Source organism: Typopeltis vanoorti, chromosome 4 (genome assembly GCF_054136105.1).
Source record: "Typopeltis vanoorti isolate ZY-2024b chromosome 4, IOZ_Tvanoo_1.0, whole genome shotgun sequence".
Lineage (NCBI taxonomy): Eukaryota > Metazoa > Arthropoda > Arachnida > Uropygi > Thelyphonidae > Typopeltis > Typopeltis vanoorti.
The window spans coordinates 150,562,662-150,585,958 of NC_143552.1; the positions used below are offsets into that span (position 1 = coordinate 150,562,662).

General features: G+C 34.1%; 1 protein-coding gene across 2 annotated transcripts in view; it reads right to left on the reverse strand.

Annotated features, from left to right (window-relative positions):
- The window catches only part of mib2 (E3 ubiquitin-protein ligase mind bomb 2), a 360,322-nt gene that overhangs the window by 130,792 nt on the left and 206,233 nt on the right, over positions 1-23,297 (reverse strand). For both annotated transcript variants that reach the window (XM_090392033.1, XM_090392032.1), the window contains exon 11: positions 14,296-14,464. In XM_090392033.1, coding sequence (XP_090248159.1) covers positions 14,296-14,464 — 169 coding nt within the window. The remainder of the gene's footprint in view (positions 1-14,295; positions 14,465-23,297) is intronic.

Below are 23,297 nucleotides of genomic sequence, written 5' to 3' on the forward strand. Positions count from 1 at the left end.
TTATCACTACAGATAAAATAGGCATGAATCTATTACCATTATTCTTCTCTCTCTTTCTCTCCTGAATCAGATCTGGGACAGTAGAATTCACAAGCTTTTGTGTGTTGGCATTATGAAGGCTAGAATATGTGTAATCTGCATTTACTAACATTGCTTTCAATTAACCTTTTACTTTGCATGCATGGTAACTTTGATGTATATACATGTCAGTTGGCAAAAGACTATTTAATGCTAATAATTAGATAATAATTAGGCTGCTTGTTACAAGAACATATTCAGAAAGATGTTAAAAAATTATAGCGCTACATGTAATTCAAATTGGGGACTGGTGTCATGCATTCTTAGTCACAGCTGCACAAGCAGGTACATATTGTTAAAGTTTCAAAGAGGAACCAATAATTAAATATATATATATATATATATATTCTGTTTTACTGCCTTATGAACTCTCTCTCTCTATATATATATTTCACTTTCTGTGTGAAGGACTTTTGTCCTTCGCACAGAATGTATAAAGTTCTCATAAATTAACTAAGGCCCTAAAATTATACACAGCCTAAAACTTATAACTTACCCTTCCAACTGGAATGCAATAACAGAGCAGAGATTAACAGGCATAAGCATGTATAGAAATAACTAATTGCAAACACAATACCAGGAGCAATACTAGATGAATACTTAGTCTTTTCTAAAATAAAGTATTTTGTCTCTCACTGTAAGAGAATTGGCTTCTACCTTGTGTAATAGGATAGTCCTTGAACAGATAGAGAAATATGTAGATCTAATTTTTTTTGCAAAAAGCAAATAACTCATAATCAAAACTGTCAATAAAACAAGTGGAGAGGTCTCATGACTGTCGCTGCTCTGCAATTCAATAACATGGAGCAGGGGTTAAATTAAATTAAAATACATTAAAAAATTAAAATATAGAATTAAAACACTGTAGTTGTACCAAGACATACATGTCTTGTATATATTTTTTTTTTTTTATGTTGAGTCCATGCACAGGTTGGTTGGTCAACCTATAGTACATTAGTACCATATATGGGTAGTGGGTTGGCAAAGGAAGAATTTGTTTACATTTCATTTGAATGACTTTAAATTGTATTCCTTGGGAAACACAGCGGGTGGGAGACTGTTCCACAGTGCAGCAGTTGCAGGGATGAAGGAAGAAGAAAAGAAACTTGTTCTGTTTGTTTCTAGGTGTATTGTGAAGAGATGTTGTGCAGCAGCTGCACATGTTCCAATGAGCTTAGTACTGAGCGGAGGAATTATTGATGTTATTTCAGATGAGCATTTCCCATGGAAATATTTGTAGAATATACATACTGCAGAGACCACACGTCTGTTTGAAAGTGGGGGAGAGAGTTGGTAAGGGATGGATCATCGATAAGTAATCTCTCCTCTGTATACTGAGTTGAGCATTTTGAAAGAGCTTTTAGGTGCCCCACCCCATAAGTGGGAGCAGTATTCAATAGCTGGGCAGATTTATGATTTGTATAATGTAAATAGCTGTTCGGGGGTGAAGTAACGTCTTGAGCGAAAGAGAAAGAAAAGTTTTTTTGAGGCTGAGGATGCAATTGGTGTGATATGTTTATGCCAGGAGAGGTTTGATGTGAGGGTGATTCCAAGAAGCTAGATCTCAAACTGTCTGGAAATTTGGGTATCGTCAAAAAGGATACTGGGAAATAGTACAGAACTGAGTTTTATTGGCATTGAAATTTATGAGGTTATTCAAACCCCATTGTAGGATGGCTTGGAGATCGGAGTTGAAGGTGGTGGTGGTTGATGTTCTGTAGGTTGAGGTGAGTTGTGTAGGATAAGGCTTATCAAATGCAAGTGAGGAGTGTAGTGTGCTGTCATTGGCAAAACTGTGCATTGGGTTGGAGGTCAATTGCAGTAGGTCATTGATATATAGCAGGCAGAGGACAGAATCTTGTGGGACCCCAGCATTGAGTGGTGAGAGGATAGGGAGCCGTCCACCATCACACACACAGTGTGTGCGTCCAAACAGAAAGCTGGCAATCCAACTACAGAAGTCCTGGGTCAGACCGAATGATGGTAGTTTGCCTAGTAAGCCTTTGTGCCAGACCCAGTCAAAGGCGTTGGAGATATCTAGTGCAACCACTTGAGATTCACCAAACCTCTCCATAGCATTTGTCCAGAGATGGGTGACATATGTGAGTAGATCTCCTGTTGATCGTCAGTGGCAGAAGCCATACTAGCTGTCATTTATTTGGTGAGTGTCTTCAAGATTCTGTAGGAGTTGGGAATTGATGATTATTTCCATTACTTTTGACAGGACTGAGGTAAGCAAGATAGGGTGGTAATTGGATGGCAGTGACTTGTCACCCTTCTTGGGAATGGGCTGAATAGGCCAATTTCCAATTTGTGGGACAGATTCCAGTGGAGTAAGAGAGTATATATAAGTGACATAGGATAGGGGTCAGTTCTGGGGCACACACTTTCAGAACAATTGGGGGAATGCCATCAGGGCCAGGAGACTTTTTTTTTGTGTCCAATTTGGACAGTATTTTTCTGATCTCATCCTGGCAAAAGGATATAGGGGGCATTGTATGTTTGGTATCTGTAATGGTTGGGGGACATTTACTATCATCGGTTATGCATGCATTTGAAGCAAAGTATGAACCCAGAAGATTGGCTTTTTCTGTGGGTGATGATGCAGTAGAGTCATCTGGGTATGATAGGGTGGGAATAGTGTCGGACAGAAGTTACGGCCAGTTGCTTTGGCATAACTAATAGCCTGACCAAAAGGCTCGGCTGCCATTTGGTCAGGCTGCTAGTTTCCTGCTTTCTGCTCTTTCGAACTCTGGGAAGCGTTGGTTGTTATTTTTGCATCTATTACGGGCTTAAATTGAATGCTTACATTAAAACTTCAAACCACAGCAGGATGCTCTGGCAACAGAAACCTTAGACTTCATAAAAAACCCTATTTCTGACACTGACCAAGAACATTGTCATAGAACTTTAACAGTGGCAAATTCTCCATGCTTGCTGCACAAGCTCATTAATTAAGAAAGAAGTAATATTTATTTGTTAATAAATGCATGCATTTATAAGCATTCCATTTAGGCTTTTATTTTTGTAGACAGAAGACGTTTTAAGCTTGCACGGCAACAACTGAGCAAAGGACGATGCTAGTCGAGCTACCTTGGCTTGCTCGGTTGTGGGAGCATCCAGGTCCTCGCTTCAGCACTGTAATGTCATGCGCACGCATAGCCATTTCCGTTCCCTCCACGTCATCTCACTCTGTTGCTTAAACACGAGCCATACACAGTCAAAGTAACTCTAGCCAGTGAGCTTCAGCCATTACAAGTATGCATGTTGCTTGGGAAAATTACGTTACAACCAACTTTCTATGACAATGTTATTGACCAGTTCATAAAGAAGAACTGTAGGGTAGAATTTGTATTCAAGTAGCTAAATTGAAAAAGATAGAATATCATTTGTAAAATAAATGTTGTATTTGTATGATTAAAATTTCTTACATGTCATTCTGTTCAATATGAAATTCAATTTTATCCTGCTCAAAACTAAATGGTGATCACTTCCAATTTCAAATCCAATTTGTAATTTTTATACTTTTATACTATATATTTGTTTCATAGTTTATATGTTTTCTTAACTTACATGAATTACCTGAATTAAATAGAAATATATTTTTTGTTGGATATGTTATTGTTGTTTATATAAATTAAAAAAAAAAAAAAAACGATTTCGGAACATAACCCTACTTTTTCTATGTTATCTGAGACTCGCATAACGTGATTTATATAACGCAGTATTTCTGCGCAACCTAACATCCACATTATACAAGGGTTACCTGTACATAGTTTTAAATGGTCAGTAATTCATTATTCCGCTAATCAGACCTCAATCATACCTCTCAATCCCTGAATGATAACAAGAGCAAGCGTGAATTTCAAGACCAGCATTCGCCCCTGAACTTTAATTGCACTCTTGACCAAGAAATCGGCAAACTGCAATGTACTGACAATTCTAGACAAATTTGGTGAGTTTGCCATCTTCAAATTTGTATGTAAACTGCTTACTTTCTCAGTTGCTTCCAGTTTTAGTCTTCTTGAGGATACAGCCGTAGGCAGCAATCTTTAAGTCTCCTTGATACTTTTCCATACTTTATCTTCAGTTTGGTATGTTTTCATTTCACATTCTGAATGAAACTTTCTAATATGTTCGAAACAATCTTTAATTTTTGTTGCATACTTATTTTTAAGTAAATCATTCTTGAAATCCAGATGAGATTCTTTAATCCTACCCTTAATGTTTTTAATTTTACTTTTAATTTTGAGGTAACTAGAATGTGGTTGGAATTTATACTGCTTCTACTTCATTCTGTTGGCACAGTACTATTTTGCAATCTTCTTCTAATCATTATAATTGCCGGCCTAGTTGGCCCAGTGGGTAGCATATCCACTCTCCAGCCAAAAGGCTGTGGGTTTGAATCCTGCTGTGGGCATGGATGTTTGTGATTGTCTGTGGAAATACTAGTGGTGGTAGATGTGGTAGGCAGTAGATGGGATGGTGTAGTTGCAGTTAGTTGTAGTTGGTGGAATGAGCTGTAGAATTAGGTGGAGTTGTAGAGTAGGTGTCCTCCCTCGTGACTCCCGGGAGGCATCATATTAATAATATTAATAATAATTCCACCTGGTTTCTGATTTTACTAACTGGGCTTCTCCAGGTGTGTATCAGTCATATCGCATGTTAGGTTCTAGACTGCCATATAGTGAATAATCATGTAGTGAATTGTCACTCCCACCCCGACACTTGTAGATACGTGTAATGGTTTAATAACATTCTTAAGCATTAATATAAATGTCTAAATTATGTAAATAAGCATTAATTTATATTAGTTACGCAAGCAAAATTTGAGAATAATTTTCCCAAGTGCAAAAGTTATTCTGAATAGCTTGGCTTAAAGGAACACGACAACTAGTTTGGTCATCAATCTACACCATTAAATGTTACCCCCCCCCCCCCTCATTTCAGCAATAAGACAAATGTTTACAGACAACCGAAATATTAACTAATGTAGCACCTTTCACTTAATTTTTAAGAACGGTAAGTAATGAGAGGTAAGTTTAGCCTGCAACCTATCTTAGTGCTTGATACACTATCATCAGTAAATTTAATCATTTGAATTTTAGTATTTTTAGTATGTAATGTAAAAGGTTTATGCATCTTCTTTTGAATGGAAGCAACAGCGCTCTTACTTTGAATTTGATCTGACATTATTAACAACACTAAAATAAAATAGTTAAAATAGTTTAAATAAAAGTTGGAAGTTTTTCCACTTGGTTATACTATAAATTAAAGATACCAAGAAATCAAATACTTGGTTTAATTCTTTATCCAAGTGTAATCTGAAGTAACTTTAGGACTGGGCAATTCATATATAGACTTCACATCGCTTGCTTTGGTATTCCATAATGCAAAGCACATATCCTTACAAACATGTATAATGCCTGTGCATTATGTGAAGGAAGGGTAACTACCCAGACTGGTTTCTGCCTTCGTTGAGGTCTTATCAGTGGGAGGAAGACCCAGAAGAGTTCATGGACAATTCATCGCGATCAAAATTCATCATGGAAAAAATTTGCTGAAAATGTTATTCACTAGAATAATTGAAACGATATTGCATTGATACCAACATATAAAAAGTAAATGAAATGCAAGATAAATTTCACAAAATATAGTTTTTTTTTTTTTTTTTATCTATTTATGCATTATTTGTTTAGATTTTAATTAGATTTTCATAATATTTTTATTCTTATACAAGGAAAGTAATATATTTATTGATCGATGAGTTTTCTAATTTCAGTTTAGTTGTAATTTTTATCCATTTTAACCTATTTTGGAAATCCTGCTCAAATTCCATGACCAAACATGGAAACCACTCCACCCACATCAAGCCTCCAATAATCAGTGCTGTGGCCTCACATCGGACAACAAAATTCATCTCTTACCTAAAAACAATTACAAACATCGTGCCCATTGCAAGTTTCAAATCCATAGCTCATTGGCTGGAGAGAGTACGCTATCTAGTCTGTTGTTAAAAACATGATATTTCTGATTACAGTTTATTTTTGAAAGTTTCGAAGTAGTTAATTACTTATTTCACTTTGGGAGCATGCATCTATCTATATCTACCCTATAATATAAAATGATAAGTCTTTTTTTTGTAACGTTTTGTGTCACGTTTTTTGTCAAGTTATTTGAAATGTTTTGAAACTCAGGGGCTACCTGAGTGGTAGCCCCTGAGTTTCAAACTCCCCCTGATATATATGTATTTTTTTTTTTTTTTTTTTTTTTAGTGTTATAAAATACTAGTATTGGAGGAAAAGGTAAAAACTAGTATTGCACCTACAGATGACAATTTAGCTTATGCTGATTTAGATAATGATGATAGAATTTATGTAATTTTATTATAATTTTCTTTAATATAATTACTGTATAAGTCGGTGTACATGTGTGTAGAGGATTAAGTGCTGTGAGGACATCATGTTGGAGGCTTAATAGATTGTATACAGCACTCAGGATTAAAATAGAATTTAATTTTTCCTATATTTCATCTCAGTCAATGACACATCTTCAGGGATTACAAAAAAACTAATGTAACATATATACAGGGAATTGGGGAGGACCTGATTATTTTTTTAATACTGTGATTGCTGTAACCATTGGAGAGGAAAGTGTTGTGTATGTGGTCAAGCTCAGTTGTAAGGGCAGTACTGGATAAAAGATTGTGGGCTCTCTTGGTAAGAGTTTTAATAATGCCATCTTGTTAAGCAGGGTGGTGGTGGGAGAGTTTGTGAATGTATCTGCCAGTGTGTGTGGGTTTTCTATATACAGTGAAGCAAAGTGTACCATTGGGAAGGCGTGCAACTAAGGTGTCTAGGAAGGGTAAACAATTGTTCTTTTCCTTTTCCATCGTAAACTGGATTCTTGGATGTAGGCTGTTGAGATGACTGAGGAAAGAGTCTAGTGTGTTTGGGCCATGAGGCGAAATAGAGAACACATCATCTACATATCTTAGCCAGATAGAAGGTTTGGAAGGGGCTGAGTATGGCTTGTTTTTCAAAAATCTTCCATATAAAAATTGGCAAGAGGAGGTGAGAGGAGGGCCCATGGCAGTTCCCTCTATCTGCTTGTAGATTTTGTTCTTCCAAGAAAAATAACCAGAATTGATGGCAAAGGAAAAGAGATCTAAGATGTCAGAAGGAAGAACGTTTTTTTAAGAGTGTTAAGGTATCAATTAAGGGAATATTGGTAAACAATGAGGAGATGTCACAACTTACCAATATGTCTGTGTTATTTAAGGTTAAATTTTTTATGAGGGTTTTGAAATGGGTATCAGTTTCTTATATAGGATGTGGAAAGTCCAGTGAGGAGGGTCAGAGTGCTGTATACAATCCATTAAGCCTCCAACATGTCCTCACATCACTTAAGCTTCACGGATTCTAATCATTCATGGAGAAGATATAGCTTGCAAATCAAGACAATACGTTAAGTCAAAACTACGACTATCTAGGCAACTAAATAGGCTGGCCTTTTTAAAAAGATGTCAGGATACAAGGGTAATACCAAACTGTGTTAAGTACCAAACAAATCGCTGCTACTTGTGCCACCCTCTCCATGCCGAACACCGCCATTAGCTCCTTACAGTCGGAGCTTAATTACCACATTCTAATTAAATTAATCTATCATAATTCCACCAATATAATAAAGAGTATGACTATTATATTAGTGGGATTATAGTCATAATAACAACACTTCATAATAATATAAAAAGCATCACTTTACATTTAGTAGCAGCAAACTGACAGCCATTTTCACATGCCCAATTCCTGCCTATTCAAATCATTCTGAAGTAGTGCATATCAGCTGCACTCCTGATTACCGTATCTTTGCATCATTGGGAAATAATTGAATGTTACTTGTCAAATCCTTCTCAATGTCATTAATATATAAATTGAATAACAATGGAGCAAGGACCAATCCTTGTGGTACACCAGTTGTTACCTGAAATTTTAAAATTGGATTATTTTATAATCCAATCCTATATTCTACAATTTATGCAACAGTTTTCTATGCTTTATTCTGTCAAAGGCTTTAGCAAAATCCAAAAGTATCATGGCATATCCATTTCCCTGGTGTAACTCAACCTTGATCCTATTAAGTTACTCAAACACGACCTTCCCTTAGTAAACCCATGCTGTTCATTGCAAAGTATAAATTCTCTGTCAACCTATTTCTGTATGCAAGTCCTAACTGACTTTTCTGAAATCTTCACCACCACTCTCCACAGATACTGATAGGTCAATAGTTGGATACATCAGTCTTTGCACCACCTTTGTGCAATGGGATTACCATACATTTTTTCCACTCCTGTGGAGTCTTCCCTGTTCTGAGACTCAAATTATATAGCCAGGTCAAAGGAATAGCCAAGTTCAGCTGAACACTCTTTTAGAAGTCATGCTGATATCCCATTGGTCTCTACTTCTGAATTCCTATTCAGTTTGTGCAACAGCTCTAGTACCTCTTCTTCATACACCTGAGTTTCTTCATCCAGTGAAAGAGGTAGCAATGATCTCAATGTTGCATACATTAGGTTGATAGTTTTTAGCAAAATGGGCACTTATTCGTTGAACAATTTCTTCTGCATCTGTCACCTGCATTTAGAGTTATTCTTTCATATTCATTCTTTTTACTTGCAGCATAACTTTTGAGTTCTTTTCAGTTGTTGTTGTTACCTTGCAGGGCCACTGTATTTCATACTCAAACTTAGCTTTATATACAAGAGCTCAAATTCTTCTGGCCCACTCGTTATAATTTTCATAACTGAGGTCATCCTTATACACATGGTATTCCTTCAACATCATTATTTTTTCTTGCAGATCTCGTTTAATAAGATTACACATTCATTTCATTCCTACTCTATTTATTCTTCTTATTTGAATAACACATTCTGATATTACATTATTCAAGTATTTTTAAATGGTTCTCATACATTATCAATATCCTTCCCGTTCAATAACTGATACCATGGCAGAGAACCCAACATACTCCTCAGATAGTTTTAATTTCCTGCTTTGTAGTTTAGCATGTGACTTTTTTTGAATGGAACATTCATAAACTTAGCCACTTCTCAAGTCATTACCATATGATCACTGTCACAAACTGGGGACGGAATAGTCACATCTTTAACTGACCCCCCCCCCCCCAGTTTGATACTATAATCAAAGCTAACATTGACTCTAAGCTCCTTCTGTCACATGCTACTTGAGGAAGTTGTTCATAGCAGCTCAATAAATTCACTTTCATTCTTCTCACGAGATTTCACTGTTACCCAATTAATGTTCATATAATTATTATTATTAAATGGCACCTCCAGGGAGTCCAAAGACTCATCAAGGGAGGACACCTATTCTACAGCTCTCTCCACCACTCAATTCACCAACTACAATGAATCGCAACTACACCACCACCATCTACCGCCCACCACCACTAGGATTTTCACAGACAATTACAAACATGCCCATGGCAGGATTTAAACCCACAGCCTTTTGGCTGGAGAGTGGATACGCTAACCACTTGGCCAACCAGACTGGCAATTCAAGTCCTCTATTCTTCTAATTACTTGTTTTACACACACACCATCTTTATTTGTTAATGCATTTCTTCTTCACTAGCAACAATACACTATGTCTTTGATCTTGTTAGACTCCACCTCACACCACATGGCTTCAAACTCACTGCCACATGGAAAACCGTTACTAGTAGTGTAGTGTAAATTCAGTTAGAGTCTCAACTCTAACTGAATTTAAGTCATCCAATATCATTAGCAGCACACACACACTTTCTCTTCTCCTATTCTATCTATCCTTCCTAAAAATATTGTACCCTTCACTCGATACCAGTTAGTATGTCTGCTTCTGATAGCCAGGTCTCACTAATACTGACAATCTGAGGTCCCAAAGTATTCAGCAAGGCAACAAACACTACCCGATTTTTCTGATACTCCTAGCATTCGTGTATGAGACATAATAGGTTACCTAATGAAGTTTTGTATACTCTTCTCTGTAACCTGCATTACACACTTGGATAACTTGCAATCTCTTTTCATATCTTTTCATTCTCTTCTAGGGATTGAAACTTACTTATGCAGACATCCTTGAACATGCTTGATAAGTCCAAACTGAACAACAGAAAATCGTTCTCTCCTAATCATCATTTCCATTATATTGCCTATTCTTATCATTAACAGAGTCTTACACCCAGATTCTCAACAATCTGCCATCATAATCTAGTTTCCCTAACTCTGTGTTAGGTCTAATACCAATTAATAATTTCTCAAGGTTTAAGAATATATATATATTCAAGTAATGTTTCTTTTATGAACTGTAATTCCTGCACATGCAACTATGGCTTATATTGTTTTTTAATCTCTCTTTCTCGTAAGGTTTCCTTGTAACAAATGAAATTTTAAAGGCACAGAATTCAGAATTCAAGTTACTTAGGAAAACTTTAATCTTTAACTCAAAGCTGTATACTATGAAGCTAAGTAGGTTTTGATTAGCTATTCTTCGTGTGGTTTAAATTATGGCCAAAGCAACTAAAGCTACAAGGGCTGTGTGTTATGTCTTTAACTGCTGTATTCTTCTAGCTATTATAGTTTGCTTGTTTTGCAGTTATCCAGGTGGAAATACTCTGCCACCTTTGTATGAGACTGGTTAACTTACCTTTAGTTGAAAAAGTTCTTATAAAGGTTCTTTGAATCTGTGATTGAAACTAGGCCTTTCCAGCCAAAAGGTGCTGTCGATATTGAATAAACTGCATGGGCTCATGTTTTCATTAGCACAGACTAGGTATATTAAACTGTTGATTACATGTAATCATGCTCATTAATAATTTGTGTATCAAATTATTATCTTTAATCTTTAACTCAAAGCTGTATACTATGAAGCTAAGTAGGTTTTGATTAGCTATTCTTCGTGTGGTTTAAATTATGGCCAAAGCAACTAAAGCTACAAGGGCTGTGTGTTATGTCTTTAACTGCTGTATTCTTCTAGCTATTATAGTTTGCTTGTTTTGCAGTTATCCAGGTGGAAATACTCTGCCACCTTTGTATGAGACTGGTTAACTTACCTTTAGTTGAAAAAGTTCTTATAAAGGTTCTTTGAATCTGTGATTGAAACTAGGCCTTTCCAGCCAAAAGGTGCTGTCGATATTGGATAAACTGCATGGGCTCATGTTTTCATTAGCACAGACTAGGTATATTAAACTGTTGATTACATGTAATCATGCTCATTAATAATTTGTGTATCAGGACAATGGACACATCATTTGGGTTCAACAACTGAACTTGTGGTTTGAATTATGTTTCAAAATTGCCCAAACTTTATACAAAATTAAACCACTTCCTACGAATATACTCTTCTCTGAAGTACATGCTCTTTGCTCCTTGTGTAAAAACACCAATACTGTCATCACGAAGGCAGACAAAGACAATACCAGTATTGTAACATGAAATTAACATCTTACTGAGGGATAAGTCAACCTACAGTGTGATTAATGGGAACCTAACAAAAATTCAAATCAATAAATTAAATAAACTACTGGACAATGTATAGGATGCTGCTACTGTTCAGAAGTTACAAATTCATCATACCCATCTGCCACATCTCAATTGTCTTCTTAAAGTCCATAAAAATAGCTATCCACTGCACTCAATAGTCTGTTATTGGATGCAGTGAATAGCCATCTTTATGGACTTTATGAACTCCACTGGCCACACTAGTTTTTATATTAAAAACAGCCTTGATTTTAAAGAGAAAATTAAAGATCTGTGTCTCTGTTTGATAATCAAAGTATGTTTCGCTGTTTCATTTGATATAGTTTCCTATTCACTAACATCCCACTACAAGATTTCCATTTTTAAATCCAATTTTCCTGAAGACATTGCAAACATTTAAATTCACCATCAATGCAGACTATTTTACATTATGGAATAAGTTACTCAAAAAAAGGAACAGTGATGGGTAGTCCTATTTCATCTACTTGAGCTCATTCTTTTACGGAGCATTTGTAGGAATCAATTTTTCAGTACCATTTTCACTTAACATCATATGGCTTCATTTTGTTGATAATATCTTTGCAGTCTGGTCCTACTTGGAGACAGATTTACTTCAATTCCAAGAAAGAATAAACTCTTTGTGCTCCCATATCAAGTATACCAGTGAACATGAATCCAACAATCATCTACCACTTTTGGATACCTTAATAATTTGAAATCCTACATGTCATGTCGAATTTTTGATTTACTGAAACCAACCTTTACTTATAGATACATTCACTCATCCTCATTCATCACAGAAGATAGATATTATCAAAAGCCTTGCACAGAGAGATCATGTGAAGAGCAGTTCTGATTCCCTTTTTGTTAGATGAATTAAATTAAAAACACTATGATGTCTAAATGGTTACAATAAAACTACCATTCAGAAAATTATTAATAGGTATCATTCATCAACAGACTACAATCTAATGTGAAAAGCATTTTAGTACCCTATTGTAAAAGAAAATTTAAACAAATAAAACGAACTCTTTGCAGATTTAATATGTATATATACTGTCTATATACTTCCTTTAAACCAGCTCGGAAACTGTCTTTCTTTCTTACGATTTTTAATTATTCAGTAATTATTACTTATTAATAATTATTAATTAATTATTACTTCTCCCTGTCTCTCCTTACCAGTTGTCTATCAAAAAAATCCTGCCCATGTCAATCTTTGCTACTTTTAACAGACTGCCCACTCTGCTTTTATTAAAATCCAAGAATATCAAGAATTACATGAGAAGCAATGCCAGACTTTTTGAATGTTTTTTCAACATTCTACAAGCCATATAATTATCTAAAAATATACTTTCATAGGTGGGATTGTCATATGTATAATAAAATTTATTCGATTATAAGTATTAAAATTTTACGAAAGTTTAGCACCCACAACAAATATTACCAATGAATAAACATAAATGAAAAGAAAGAAAAGTGTAATTAATCACAAAAGCGAAATCAAGACAAGCAAAAATAGTCTACTGGGAAAGGGGAGAAATTGTGTTTACATATATATATATCAGTGGCTTCACATGTCCATTTAAGTTAAATGTGGCTTAATGCAAACTGCACTACAAAATTCAAGTCAGTTTGACTATGATAGTATTTTTATCGATGTATGAAAGTTTTAAGAGTGTGTATAGCGCACAAGTGGTCATCTTACTTCAGACAGTGCAATTAATTGTAGGATAATTTTGACTACTTCATCAATTAATATAATTGTAAATAATGAAAGCATAAAAATTAAATAAGCATAGCTGTGCTTCACCTGCGGCATTTATGTGAGAATTGCAAAGGATTTACGCTTCGTAGTGAGATTTGATTATCATTGGCAAATACTAGAGTGAGATATGGGTAATTTGAATTTTGATACAATTATTAAATACACCCATATAATACGTGCGGAAATTGTAAAAACTAATCACTTGGGAGATTATTATTTTTCCGTATTGAAAGAAAGAAAGGCTGAAATAACTCATTTTACTTATTTATACACAAGTTCCATCCTCCTTCCACTATAATCATACAGTCCATGAAAGCGGGACACATTCAGTACATCGTCACCACTGTTTCCCATTGTAAATATGGACAAAAAAGTTATAAATTATTTATAGAAAATGATAAATATAAATTAAAGTGTCTATATCGGTGTCATAACCATGTCAACTTATGACAAATGACAACTTTCAATTGGACTGGTTAATACAACCAATCACAGTCACTGATTTTTTGGTGCTGTCTTCCCAATGCACCCTGTGTCACCTTCTGGGTGGTTTAAAACTACTGAGATGCTAAGAATTTAACCCACTGCACCATCTGTATGTCTATTCAAAGGGCTGAAAAGTGACCGCACACATGGCTCTTAAAACGAATGTGATGCAATGTGCACGCGTCGAAATGTGTCACCTTCATGAAGTGTTAGTATATTGTGTTTGCTTTTAGGAATCATGCAGCCTGGAATCTTTAATGGGAATAAATACAAAAACATAATATCAGTGATATTGCTATTCTGTGGCTGTGCACCGCACACCTAGCACACCCTGAATATTCGCCTCTGATATATATATGTGTGTGTGTGTGTGTGTGTGTGTGTGTGTGTGTGTGTGTGTGTGTGTAAATTAATATTTCATATTTACTTGTATGTTCTTCTCTTTGATTAGCTGTCATAGTGTTATTCATTTCAGTGGCTGATCCAGGCATCAAGATTACACAAAGTGGATTAAACGTCCATGTTTGTCCATCTACACCAACACGAAGATCACCATCAGAATAAATCTTGGTAATTTTTCCAATTTTTCCTAAAGCCTAATGGTAATAAAACACAAGAGTAAACATATTATAGGATTCAAAAAATTTAAAGTTCACTTTTTTTTTGTTAAAAATTACTTGAATATCTCATTTAATAACAAATTAGTGAATTTAATAATAAACCATCAAAAATTAAAATTAATAAATCTAGGAGATGAAGAAATCTTAATTCTAGAAAGACCAATGACGAGCACAGGCTAGAGCAGTCAAATAGGATTTGCATTTAACTAAGAGCTTATGTCTAAGTTTGTTGCACTGAAAAATAATATTCATGATTTTTGATTGTTTAAGAATTTTTCACAAACCAGGAAAATACAAAACAAGTGTCTTTATTTTCTTAAATTTATTTATTAACTCAATGATCCAATAAGCATAATGGTATAAAATAATGAAGCAAATATTGAAAACAGAAAAAATCTTCTAAACCATCACTTATTGGATACTAAATGGTCTATAATGTGTCTCCTTTATGTAACAGAACCATCTTGCCCTATTTCCATTAGGATGATTTTGCCAATGCTGAGAAAAATTAAACATGCTGTTTAGTGAGAATACCACTTCTATTATACTTTCCTGCAATACACAAGTCAATATCCTATTCCATGAAGAGTGCAATATAAATTTTGAAAATTACGGAGGGCTCATGATAGGCATTTTTTCTCTCATTTCAGGCTTAGAGATTTGTTTTTAAGAAAAAACGAGATTTCAAATTTTAACATTATTTTATTTAACTCGCTTTTACAACATACTTTTGTCATATATGAATGAATATAAAATACCATAAAAAATAAAATAATAAATACAAAAAATATAAATTCAATAGGATTTAATGAGAAACCTGGCTTTGTACATCAAGTGCTAATTTTTTATAATCAAGCATATAGTTTGAAGCACCTGCTCTTAAACAATTATCCAAATGTGAGTCTGCAAGTTGAGATCAATATTTTGATTTCAAATATGCCATATTTGAAAACAGGGTCATGCAGTCGTATGTAGTTGCACAATACGAATATATTTTTAGTGAGCATTTTCTCAGAATAAGAAAAATAATTCTATCTACTAACATCCAGACCATTTTGTCATCATGAGCTTTTAAAATTATGTTGTTTTGTAAATTAATTATTTCCATTTCCAAGTCTTCTGTATTACTTAGCTTGAAGTAATTGGAAATTTTAGCAGGTATATCATCTTCAGTAATGCTAAACAGATTTAGGAAAAATCTAACAACAAGTTCTAAAATCTTGAAAGCAGGAAGAAAACTCTTCTAACAATGTGTCTATGATTTTTATATATGATGTAGTGCTAAATGTTTCATTATTTAAACTTTCATTGATATGGTTTATATTTGGAAAATGTGATAATGAATTCTTCATCAGATGGGATTTCAATAGTTCAACCTTACACTTGAAAGCATCAACTGCACTAATCATATCAGCAATATAGGAACCTTGGAATTGTAGATTTAAATCATTAAACTTTGCCATTATATCTGTTAGAAATTCAAGATCTATTAACCAATTTTTATTTTCTAATTCTTCATAAAAATCGCCTCTTGATGTAATAAATTATTTTATTTGTGGCAAAAGAATAATAAATCGCTGAAATATTTTACCTCCGCTCAACCACCTCACTTCAGTATGTAATAGTAGGTCATCATTTTCAGTGTTTTCATCTTTCAAAAGTAATTTAAATAACCTGTGTTGAGTTCCTTTTGATTTTATCAAATTAATAATTTTTGTTACAATTGACATGTTTAAAATTTACAGTTTTAGCATATAAAATTTCCTGATGAATAAGACAATGAATGCAATAAATTTAGGAAATAAAGGGTCCTGTCTGCACAAGTAATTTAAATAACCTGTGTTGAGTTCCTTTTGATTTTATCAAATTAATAATTTTTGTTACAATTGAAATTACATGTTTAAAATTTACAGTTTTAGCATATAAAATTTCCTGATGAATAAGACAATGAATGCAATAAATTTAGGAAATAAAGGGTCCTGTCTGCACAAGCCAATAAATCCATTTTCCTTACCAGTCATTGCTCATGCACCGTCAGTAATAATTGAAGTTAATTTGTGAATTTGTAATATTTTGTATAGTACAAAATCTTTAAAACGGAAAATATATCCTCTCCTCTAGTGTGCCCCTTCAATGGAAGAATTTTAAGAAATTCTTTTGTAGAAAAATCAAATACCATTTTCACTGAAATTGCTAATTGTGATATATCTGTTATGTCTATAGATTCATCCAGCTGTAGCGAAAAGAAAACACATTTTTCCATATCATCTGCTGATTCTGTTTCTAAATAAACTGCAATTGATTCAATTCTTCTAGTTACAGTTCTTGCTGATAACTGCAATGTATTTATAGCTGAACTTCTTTTGGTTTTATTTTTGAAATCTTCAAAAAGTGAATCTGCAGCATCTAACATAGTTTCTTTAATAAATCTCCATCTGTAAACGTTTTTTTTTTTCTTCTTAGCTAACAAATGCAAAATTTTAAAAGATGCAACTGTTGCTCTTTTGACTGTTGCAATGGTTTAGTAAAAAAAATTGGCTGTTTAGCAATGGATGATTTCAAAGATAAAATCTTTTTTTTTTTTCTTATTTTGGATTTCACTGGATAGTCAAAATTAAAATCGGTCTTACTATATTACTTTTTTTAGAAATACCACACTAGTATTGCATAATAAACAAATACATTTGCCATTAAGATTGATAAAGCAATACTCTTCTTCCCAGTCATCATTAAAATAGTACGTTCTTTTCCTTTCATGTTTATCCATTACTATCATCATGCATATCAAGGATTTAGGCCTAGGCTGGCCTGTTCCAGCCTTAGAAGTTATCGTTGAATCGTTTAAGAGGACATCCTGGTTTTCTTTTTCCTAATGGCTTATACTTTAAGGCTTGTTTTGGTGATCTTTCTATTTTCATTCTTTGAACGTGTTCCATCCATTTATGATTATATTTTTTAAAACATTGGCCCTACACTACATATTTGTCAATTAAATATTGATTCTATTAGCAAAGCCAAATGCGATTATTTATTGAAATTATTGTTAACCAACAATGTTGATGTGATTGCTGTCCAGGAAACACGTGCTGCTGATCCTGAACAGCTCCTTAAAAGAGGTCGCATTCCAGGTTACACTGCTATTGGTGCAACTTATCATGAAATATATGGAATAACAAAGTATGTGCAAAATCGTCTTAAAGAAGTTTTTCTTCTATCTCAAAATATTGTAGAAAACATATATACAGTAGTGATAAAAGTTCAAGATATTACAATTACGAATATTTATAAGCCACCTGGATCACCTTGGCTGAAAAAATTTATTCCTATTGCTGAACATCTGCAATTTATATTGGGGACTTTAATAGTTCACCATGAACAGTGGAATTATGCTCGAAACAACGAATGTGGTGAAAAACTTGTTGATTGGATCAAACTAAATAATCTTCACTTAGTCTTTGATGCCAAAGACACTTTTAGATCTATGGCCTGGAAAAGAGACTATAAGCCTGATTTGTCTTGTGAGCAAAAATAATTTAGGTCACCCTATGCAAAATCTGAGAAGGGTCTTAACTGACTTTCCTCATAGTCAACATAGACCGGTCTTATTTGACATTGGCATTTCTATTCCACTTGTAAGATCAAAGCCTATCCCACGCTGGAATTTTAAAAAGGCTGATGGAATAAATATGCAAATGAACTTGACCAATGTATTTGCTGGATATCTCCAATAAGTAGTAATTTTCAAATATTTTATAGTTGAAGTCCTGCTTGCTGCCAAGGAAAGTATTCCTAGAGGTATTAGACATAACTATATACATGGTTGGAGTGAAGAATGCGAATTACTTTATAATGAATATCAGATAAACAATGACCCAAAAACAGCAGATGAACTCCTCGAAAACTTGGATATATCCCAAAGGAAAAAATGCGTGAATACAGTTGAAGGTATAGACTTTACTCATTCCAGCCGTAAAGCTTGGAGCCTTCTTAGAAAACTAGGTGGTAGTGCTCCTTTGATTAAAGAAAACAACCAAGAATCACTCCCCCAGATCAACTAGCTATACATATTGTTAATATATCATGTATCCCAATCAAAAAGCATACAAGATATATTAAGAGAAAATTAAAAGAATTTAGTAAGTCTTCACCTATAACTTCAAAATTTTGCATGCCCTTTTATGCAGCAAGAAGCTGAAGTAGTCTTAAAGGAATTAAAGCCTGGTACAGCTCCTGGTCTTGATAACATTCATCCAGAATTTTTGATTAATCTGGGAAGAAATGCAAGATTATGGTTAACTAAGTTCTATACTGACATTCTTACAAATAGTAAACTTCCCACTATTTTTTAAAAAAGCAAAATTACTTTCAATTTTAAAGCCTGGTAAGCCTAATCATAAACTGGAACGTTACCGACCTATTACTCTCCTCAGTTGTTATAAACTCTTTGAAAGACTTATTTATAATAGAATAAGCTCCACAATTTTTAAAAATGTCCCAATAGAACAAGCTGGCTTAAGACCAAATCGTGGGTGTTTTGACCAGGTTCTCAATTTAGTAACTCACATAGAAGCTGGTTTTCAAAAAGGTTTAAAAACATCAGCAGCATTTATTGATTTGTCGACAGCCTTCGACACCATTTGGAGACAAGGCCTTCTATATAAATTATATAAAATTATCCCATGTAAAACAATAGTCCATATTATTAACAATATGCTAAGAGATAGAAGATTTATAGTGGCTATAAGTAATAAAACTAGCATCGAAAGGAAGTTAAATAATGGACTGCCACAGGGATCTGTTTTATCTCTGTTATTATTTAATCTGTATATATCTGATCTTCCTGTCACTACATCAAGGAAATTTTGTTATGCCAGCAATATAGCAATAACTACACAGCATAAATGCATAAGTCGTACAGAAGAAATTCTAAAAGCTGACTTAACTTATTCTGGATGAATATTTTAAAAGATGGAGACTCTGTTTAAATAGGAGCAAAACAGTAATATCTTGTTTTCATCTAAATAATAACTTGGTAAATGTGAAACTAAAAATTGAATTGAACAACACTATACTTCCATATAATAAATTCCCTTAATACTTGGGTGTCACACTTGACCGTTCTCTCACTTTCAGATATCTTTCAATGGGAAATTGGACAATGAGACTAATTTTTGCCTATGGTCCCATAGAAGGTTCTACTAAGGTAGAAGTGGAGGAATTTTTTGATGCTTTAGAAAAAGCAACTGACACAATGAAAAAGGAAAAGTTGGTCCTTGTTGGGGATCTAAATAGCAGAGTAGGAAATGATTGGTAGACATAGAAAAATATTTTTGGAAAATTTGGAGAAAAGAGTAAAGCTAATAATAATGGCAAGTACCTGTTGGATTCCTGCTCAGGATATGAACTGGTTATTACTAACACCATGTTCGAACATGAAAATGTGCACAAATTCACATGGAGAGAAGCAAGGAATAAGAAAAGTCTCGTTGACTAATGTTATTGTTAATAGTGATGTTTTCTCTGGTGCAGGACACCAGAGTGTACAGAGGATTTGAAATTGGAAGTGATCACTATTTAGTCTTGAGCAGAATAAAACTGAATTTCATACTGAAAAGAATAACATGTAAAAAAGTTTTAAAGTGAATAAAAGTTGAGCAGCTCTCAGATGTGAACTGTAGACAAAAAATACACAAAGCTTATTGAATCAAAAATGAAAGAGTTTCAGAACAAGAACCAAACCTTGGAGATTCAGTGGCAAGCCTTGAAGAAAACAATGATTGATTCAGCCAGAGACTCATGCAGTGAGGTTGTCTGCAAGGAAGAAAATAACTGCTCTATGGTGGACACAGGAAGTTAAAGAGGCAGTGAAGGAAAAGAATAAAGCGTATCAAAAGTTCCTGGCAAATAAGTCAGCTTGTGCTCTTAGAGAATACAGAGACAAATGTAAGAAAGCTAAACATTGTCAAACTAGCTAAACAAAACTCATGAGAGGACTTTGGCAAGAACATAGAAAATAAATATCAAGAAGGTGGCAAAATATTCTGGAGGTTGTTGAAGAAGCTTAGAAATGGAGCAAAGAGTGCCGTAAAAGGAGTTAGAGATGATAAATGTGACATGAAAATAGGAGAAAAAGATATCCTTGAAGTATGGAGTAACTACTTCGAAAAATTGCTAAATGAAACAAGCAGTGATAGCACAGTGGTAAAAAACACTCAATAGGCAGGAACACATATCCACACTTGAAGTAGAAAAAGCCATCAAAGGCTGGAAATGTGGAGAGGCAGCAGGAGTAGATGATATTTGACCAGAAATGCTGAAATATGGTGGTATAGAAGTCTTACAGTGGCTGCACTGCATAGTTCAGAAAGCCTGGACAGAGGGACGAATTCCCAATGATTAGAGTAGAGCTCTCATAGTACCCATATATAAAAAGGGAAATAAAACTGAATGTGAGAATTACAGAGGTATTTCCCTACTGAGTGTTCCCGGCAAGATTTATGCCAGTATACTTGAGAACCTGTTGAGAAGAATTGTGGATGAAAAGCTTGGTGAAGAACAAGCTGGATTCAGGTCAAATAGAAGCTGTCAGTATCAGATCTTCACTTTACGACAAATAGTTGAAAAATCATGGGAATATGACAAAGAGCTGTATTTAAGTTTTATCCATCTGGGAAAGGCATATAACAAGGTGCCAAGAGAGAAGCTATTGAATATGCTACAGTTATATGGTGTCAATGGGGCATTATATCAAGCAACACTTAGTCTTTATTTGAGTTGTATTTCAGCAATTAGAATTGAAGGAAGTACAGGAAGATGGTTAAATGTTAAATCTGGTGTCAGACAAGAGTGTACATTATCCCCTCTGTTATTCATTATCTCTATGGATCACAATATGAAGGAAAGTGGTATTAAACCTGATATCAAAATTGGAAGTGTTAATCTCAGCTCTTTGCTTTATGCAGATGATGTTATACTTCTAAATAAATCCGCTACAAGTCTGCAAGATTCCCTAACTAAATTGAATAACTGTTGTAATAGATATGGTATGAAGGACAGCATTAAAAAGACAAAGACAATGAAAATAGGCAGAAACATTGAAAATATCAACTGCATTGTGAAGTAAAACATTTCATCTACTTAGGAACGATTTTTAGTGAAGATGGTAAGTTAAATATGGAAACAGACAACAGAATCAACAAAGTTGGTATGGTAGGGTGTCAATTGAATAAATTTATATGGAATAAGAGAGAAATTAGTCAAAACACTAAATTAACTATATACAAGACAGTGTTTAAACCAATTTTAACTTATGGATCTGAAAGCTGGGTGAGAAGTAAAACACTTGACAAAAGACTAGAAACCACAGATATGAGAGTTCTGAGAAAGATTAGAGGCATGGACAAATGGTATCAATATCATATTAAACATGAAGATATTGGTCAAGAACTTGAGATTGTCAGCATCCAGGAATGCATTAGCAGAGCTATGGTCACTTAAACAGAATGGGCGAGGAAAAATTAGCAAAACAACTGTTCTCTACCAGGTTGGCAAGAAAACGACTCAGAGGAAGACCAAGATATAGGTGGATTGATACGGTACAATGTGCCTTAGACAATAGAAATATAAGATCTGATAATGTTGGAGTCTTGACAAGTAACAGGCTGATCTGGAGGAAAATTGTAGATAGGAAGTTAGTAACAATATAAATTTTCATGTAGTACTATCATATCCTATACACCCCTTGAGTGTACCTGTCAGGAATTTGATGATGTATTTGATTATTTTCATATATACTTATGATAGCTTTCAGGATATTATTTGGCATTTGTCTTTCATTTAATCTGTTAAATAAAATGCTTCTTTTAACTTTGTCAAATGCTTTTTCAAATTCAATAAATGCAATGTGTTTCTAAATTGTATTCTCTTTTTTTCTGTATTATGAATTTTAGGCAAAAGGCTGGGTCTATACAGATCACCCTCTTCCAAATCCATTCTGTACTTCTAAAATAAAGTTTTGGAATATATTTCATTAGTTTGCTCTTTAAAATTCTGCTATATATTTAGTAACAGGAATTTAGTATGCTTATACGTCTATAGTTTTTAGGGTCATCTCTATTACCTTTTTTAAAAATAGGAATCACAATTGCTTTTTTCCATTCTATTGGGGGGGGGGGGTACCAGTTTTATAAATTTTATTTAAAAATAATAGGAGTCTTTCTTTGAATCTTGTTCCTGCATATTTATATAATTCTGAACCTAGCTGATCTTCTCCAGGTGATTTTCCGTTTCTTGTTTCTTTCAGGCTGATTTCTAATTCTTATTTAGTTATTTCCTTTTTATTTTTATTAAATGTTTGCCAGTTGTCTTTTTTAAAATATTTATCTGTCCACAATTCTGCGTAGAAATTTAGAAATTCTTCTAATTTCAATTCAGTGTTTAATTTTATGTTTTCTTTAGTAAACATAAAATTAAACAAACACACATACTAAAAAACAAAGGGTTCTAACAACGTTTAGAAGTGGTGTGAAGGGTAGCGAGAGCAGTCGCATTGATAACTAAATGACGTCATCAACTCAAACTACTTATGATCAGTGGTCTCTCATCTTAATAGGCATAAAAGAAAGCAGTTTACAATAATTTCTCTGAGGGTGCACTAAAAATTCACTGCAGGCGCTGTGTTGCCGACTCCTTTCCTATTCCATAGCTGTATTTACACTGGTATTACTTAATATCTTAATCTCTAGTTCACCTACCTCTGCTGATTAGCACTGCATCGTCTCCCTCTGAATGATACACCCTTGCAAAGTGA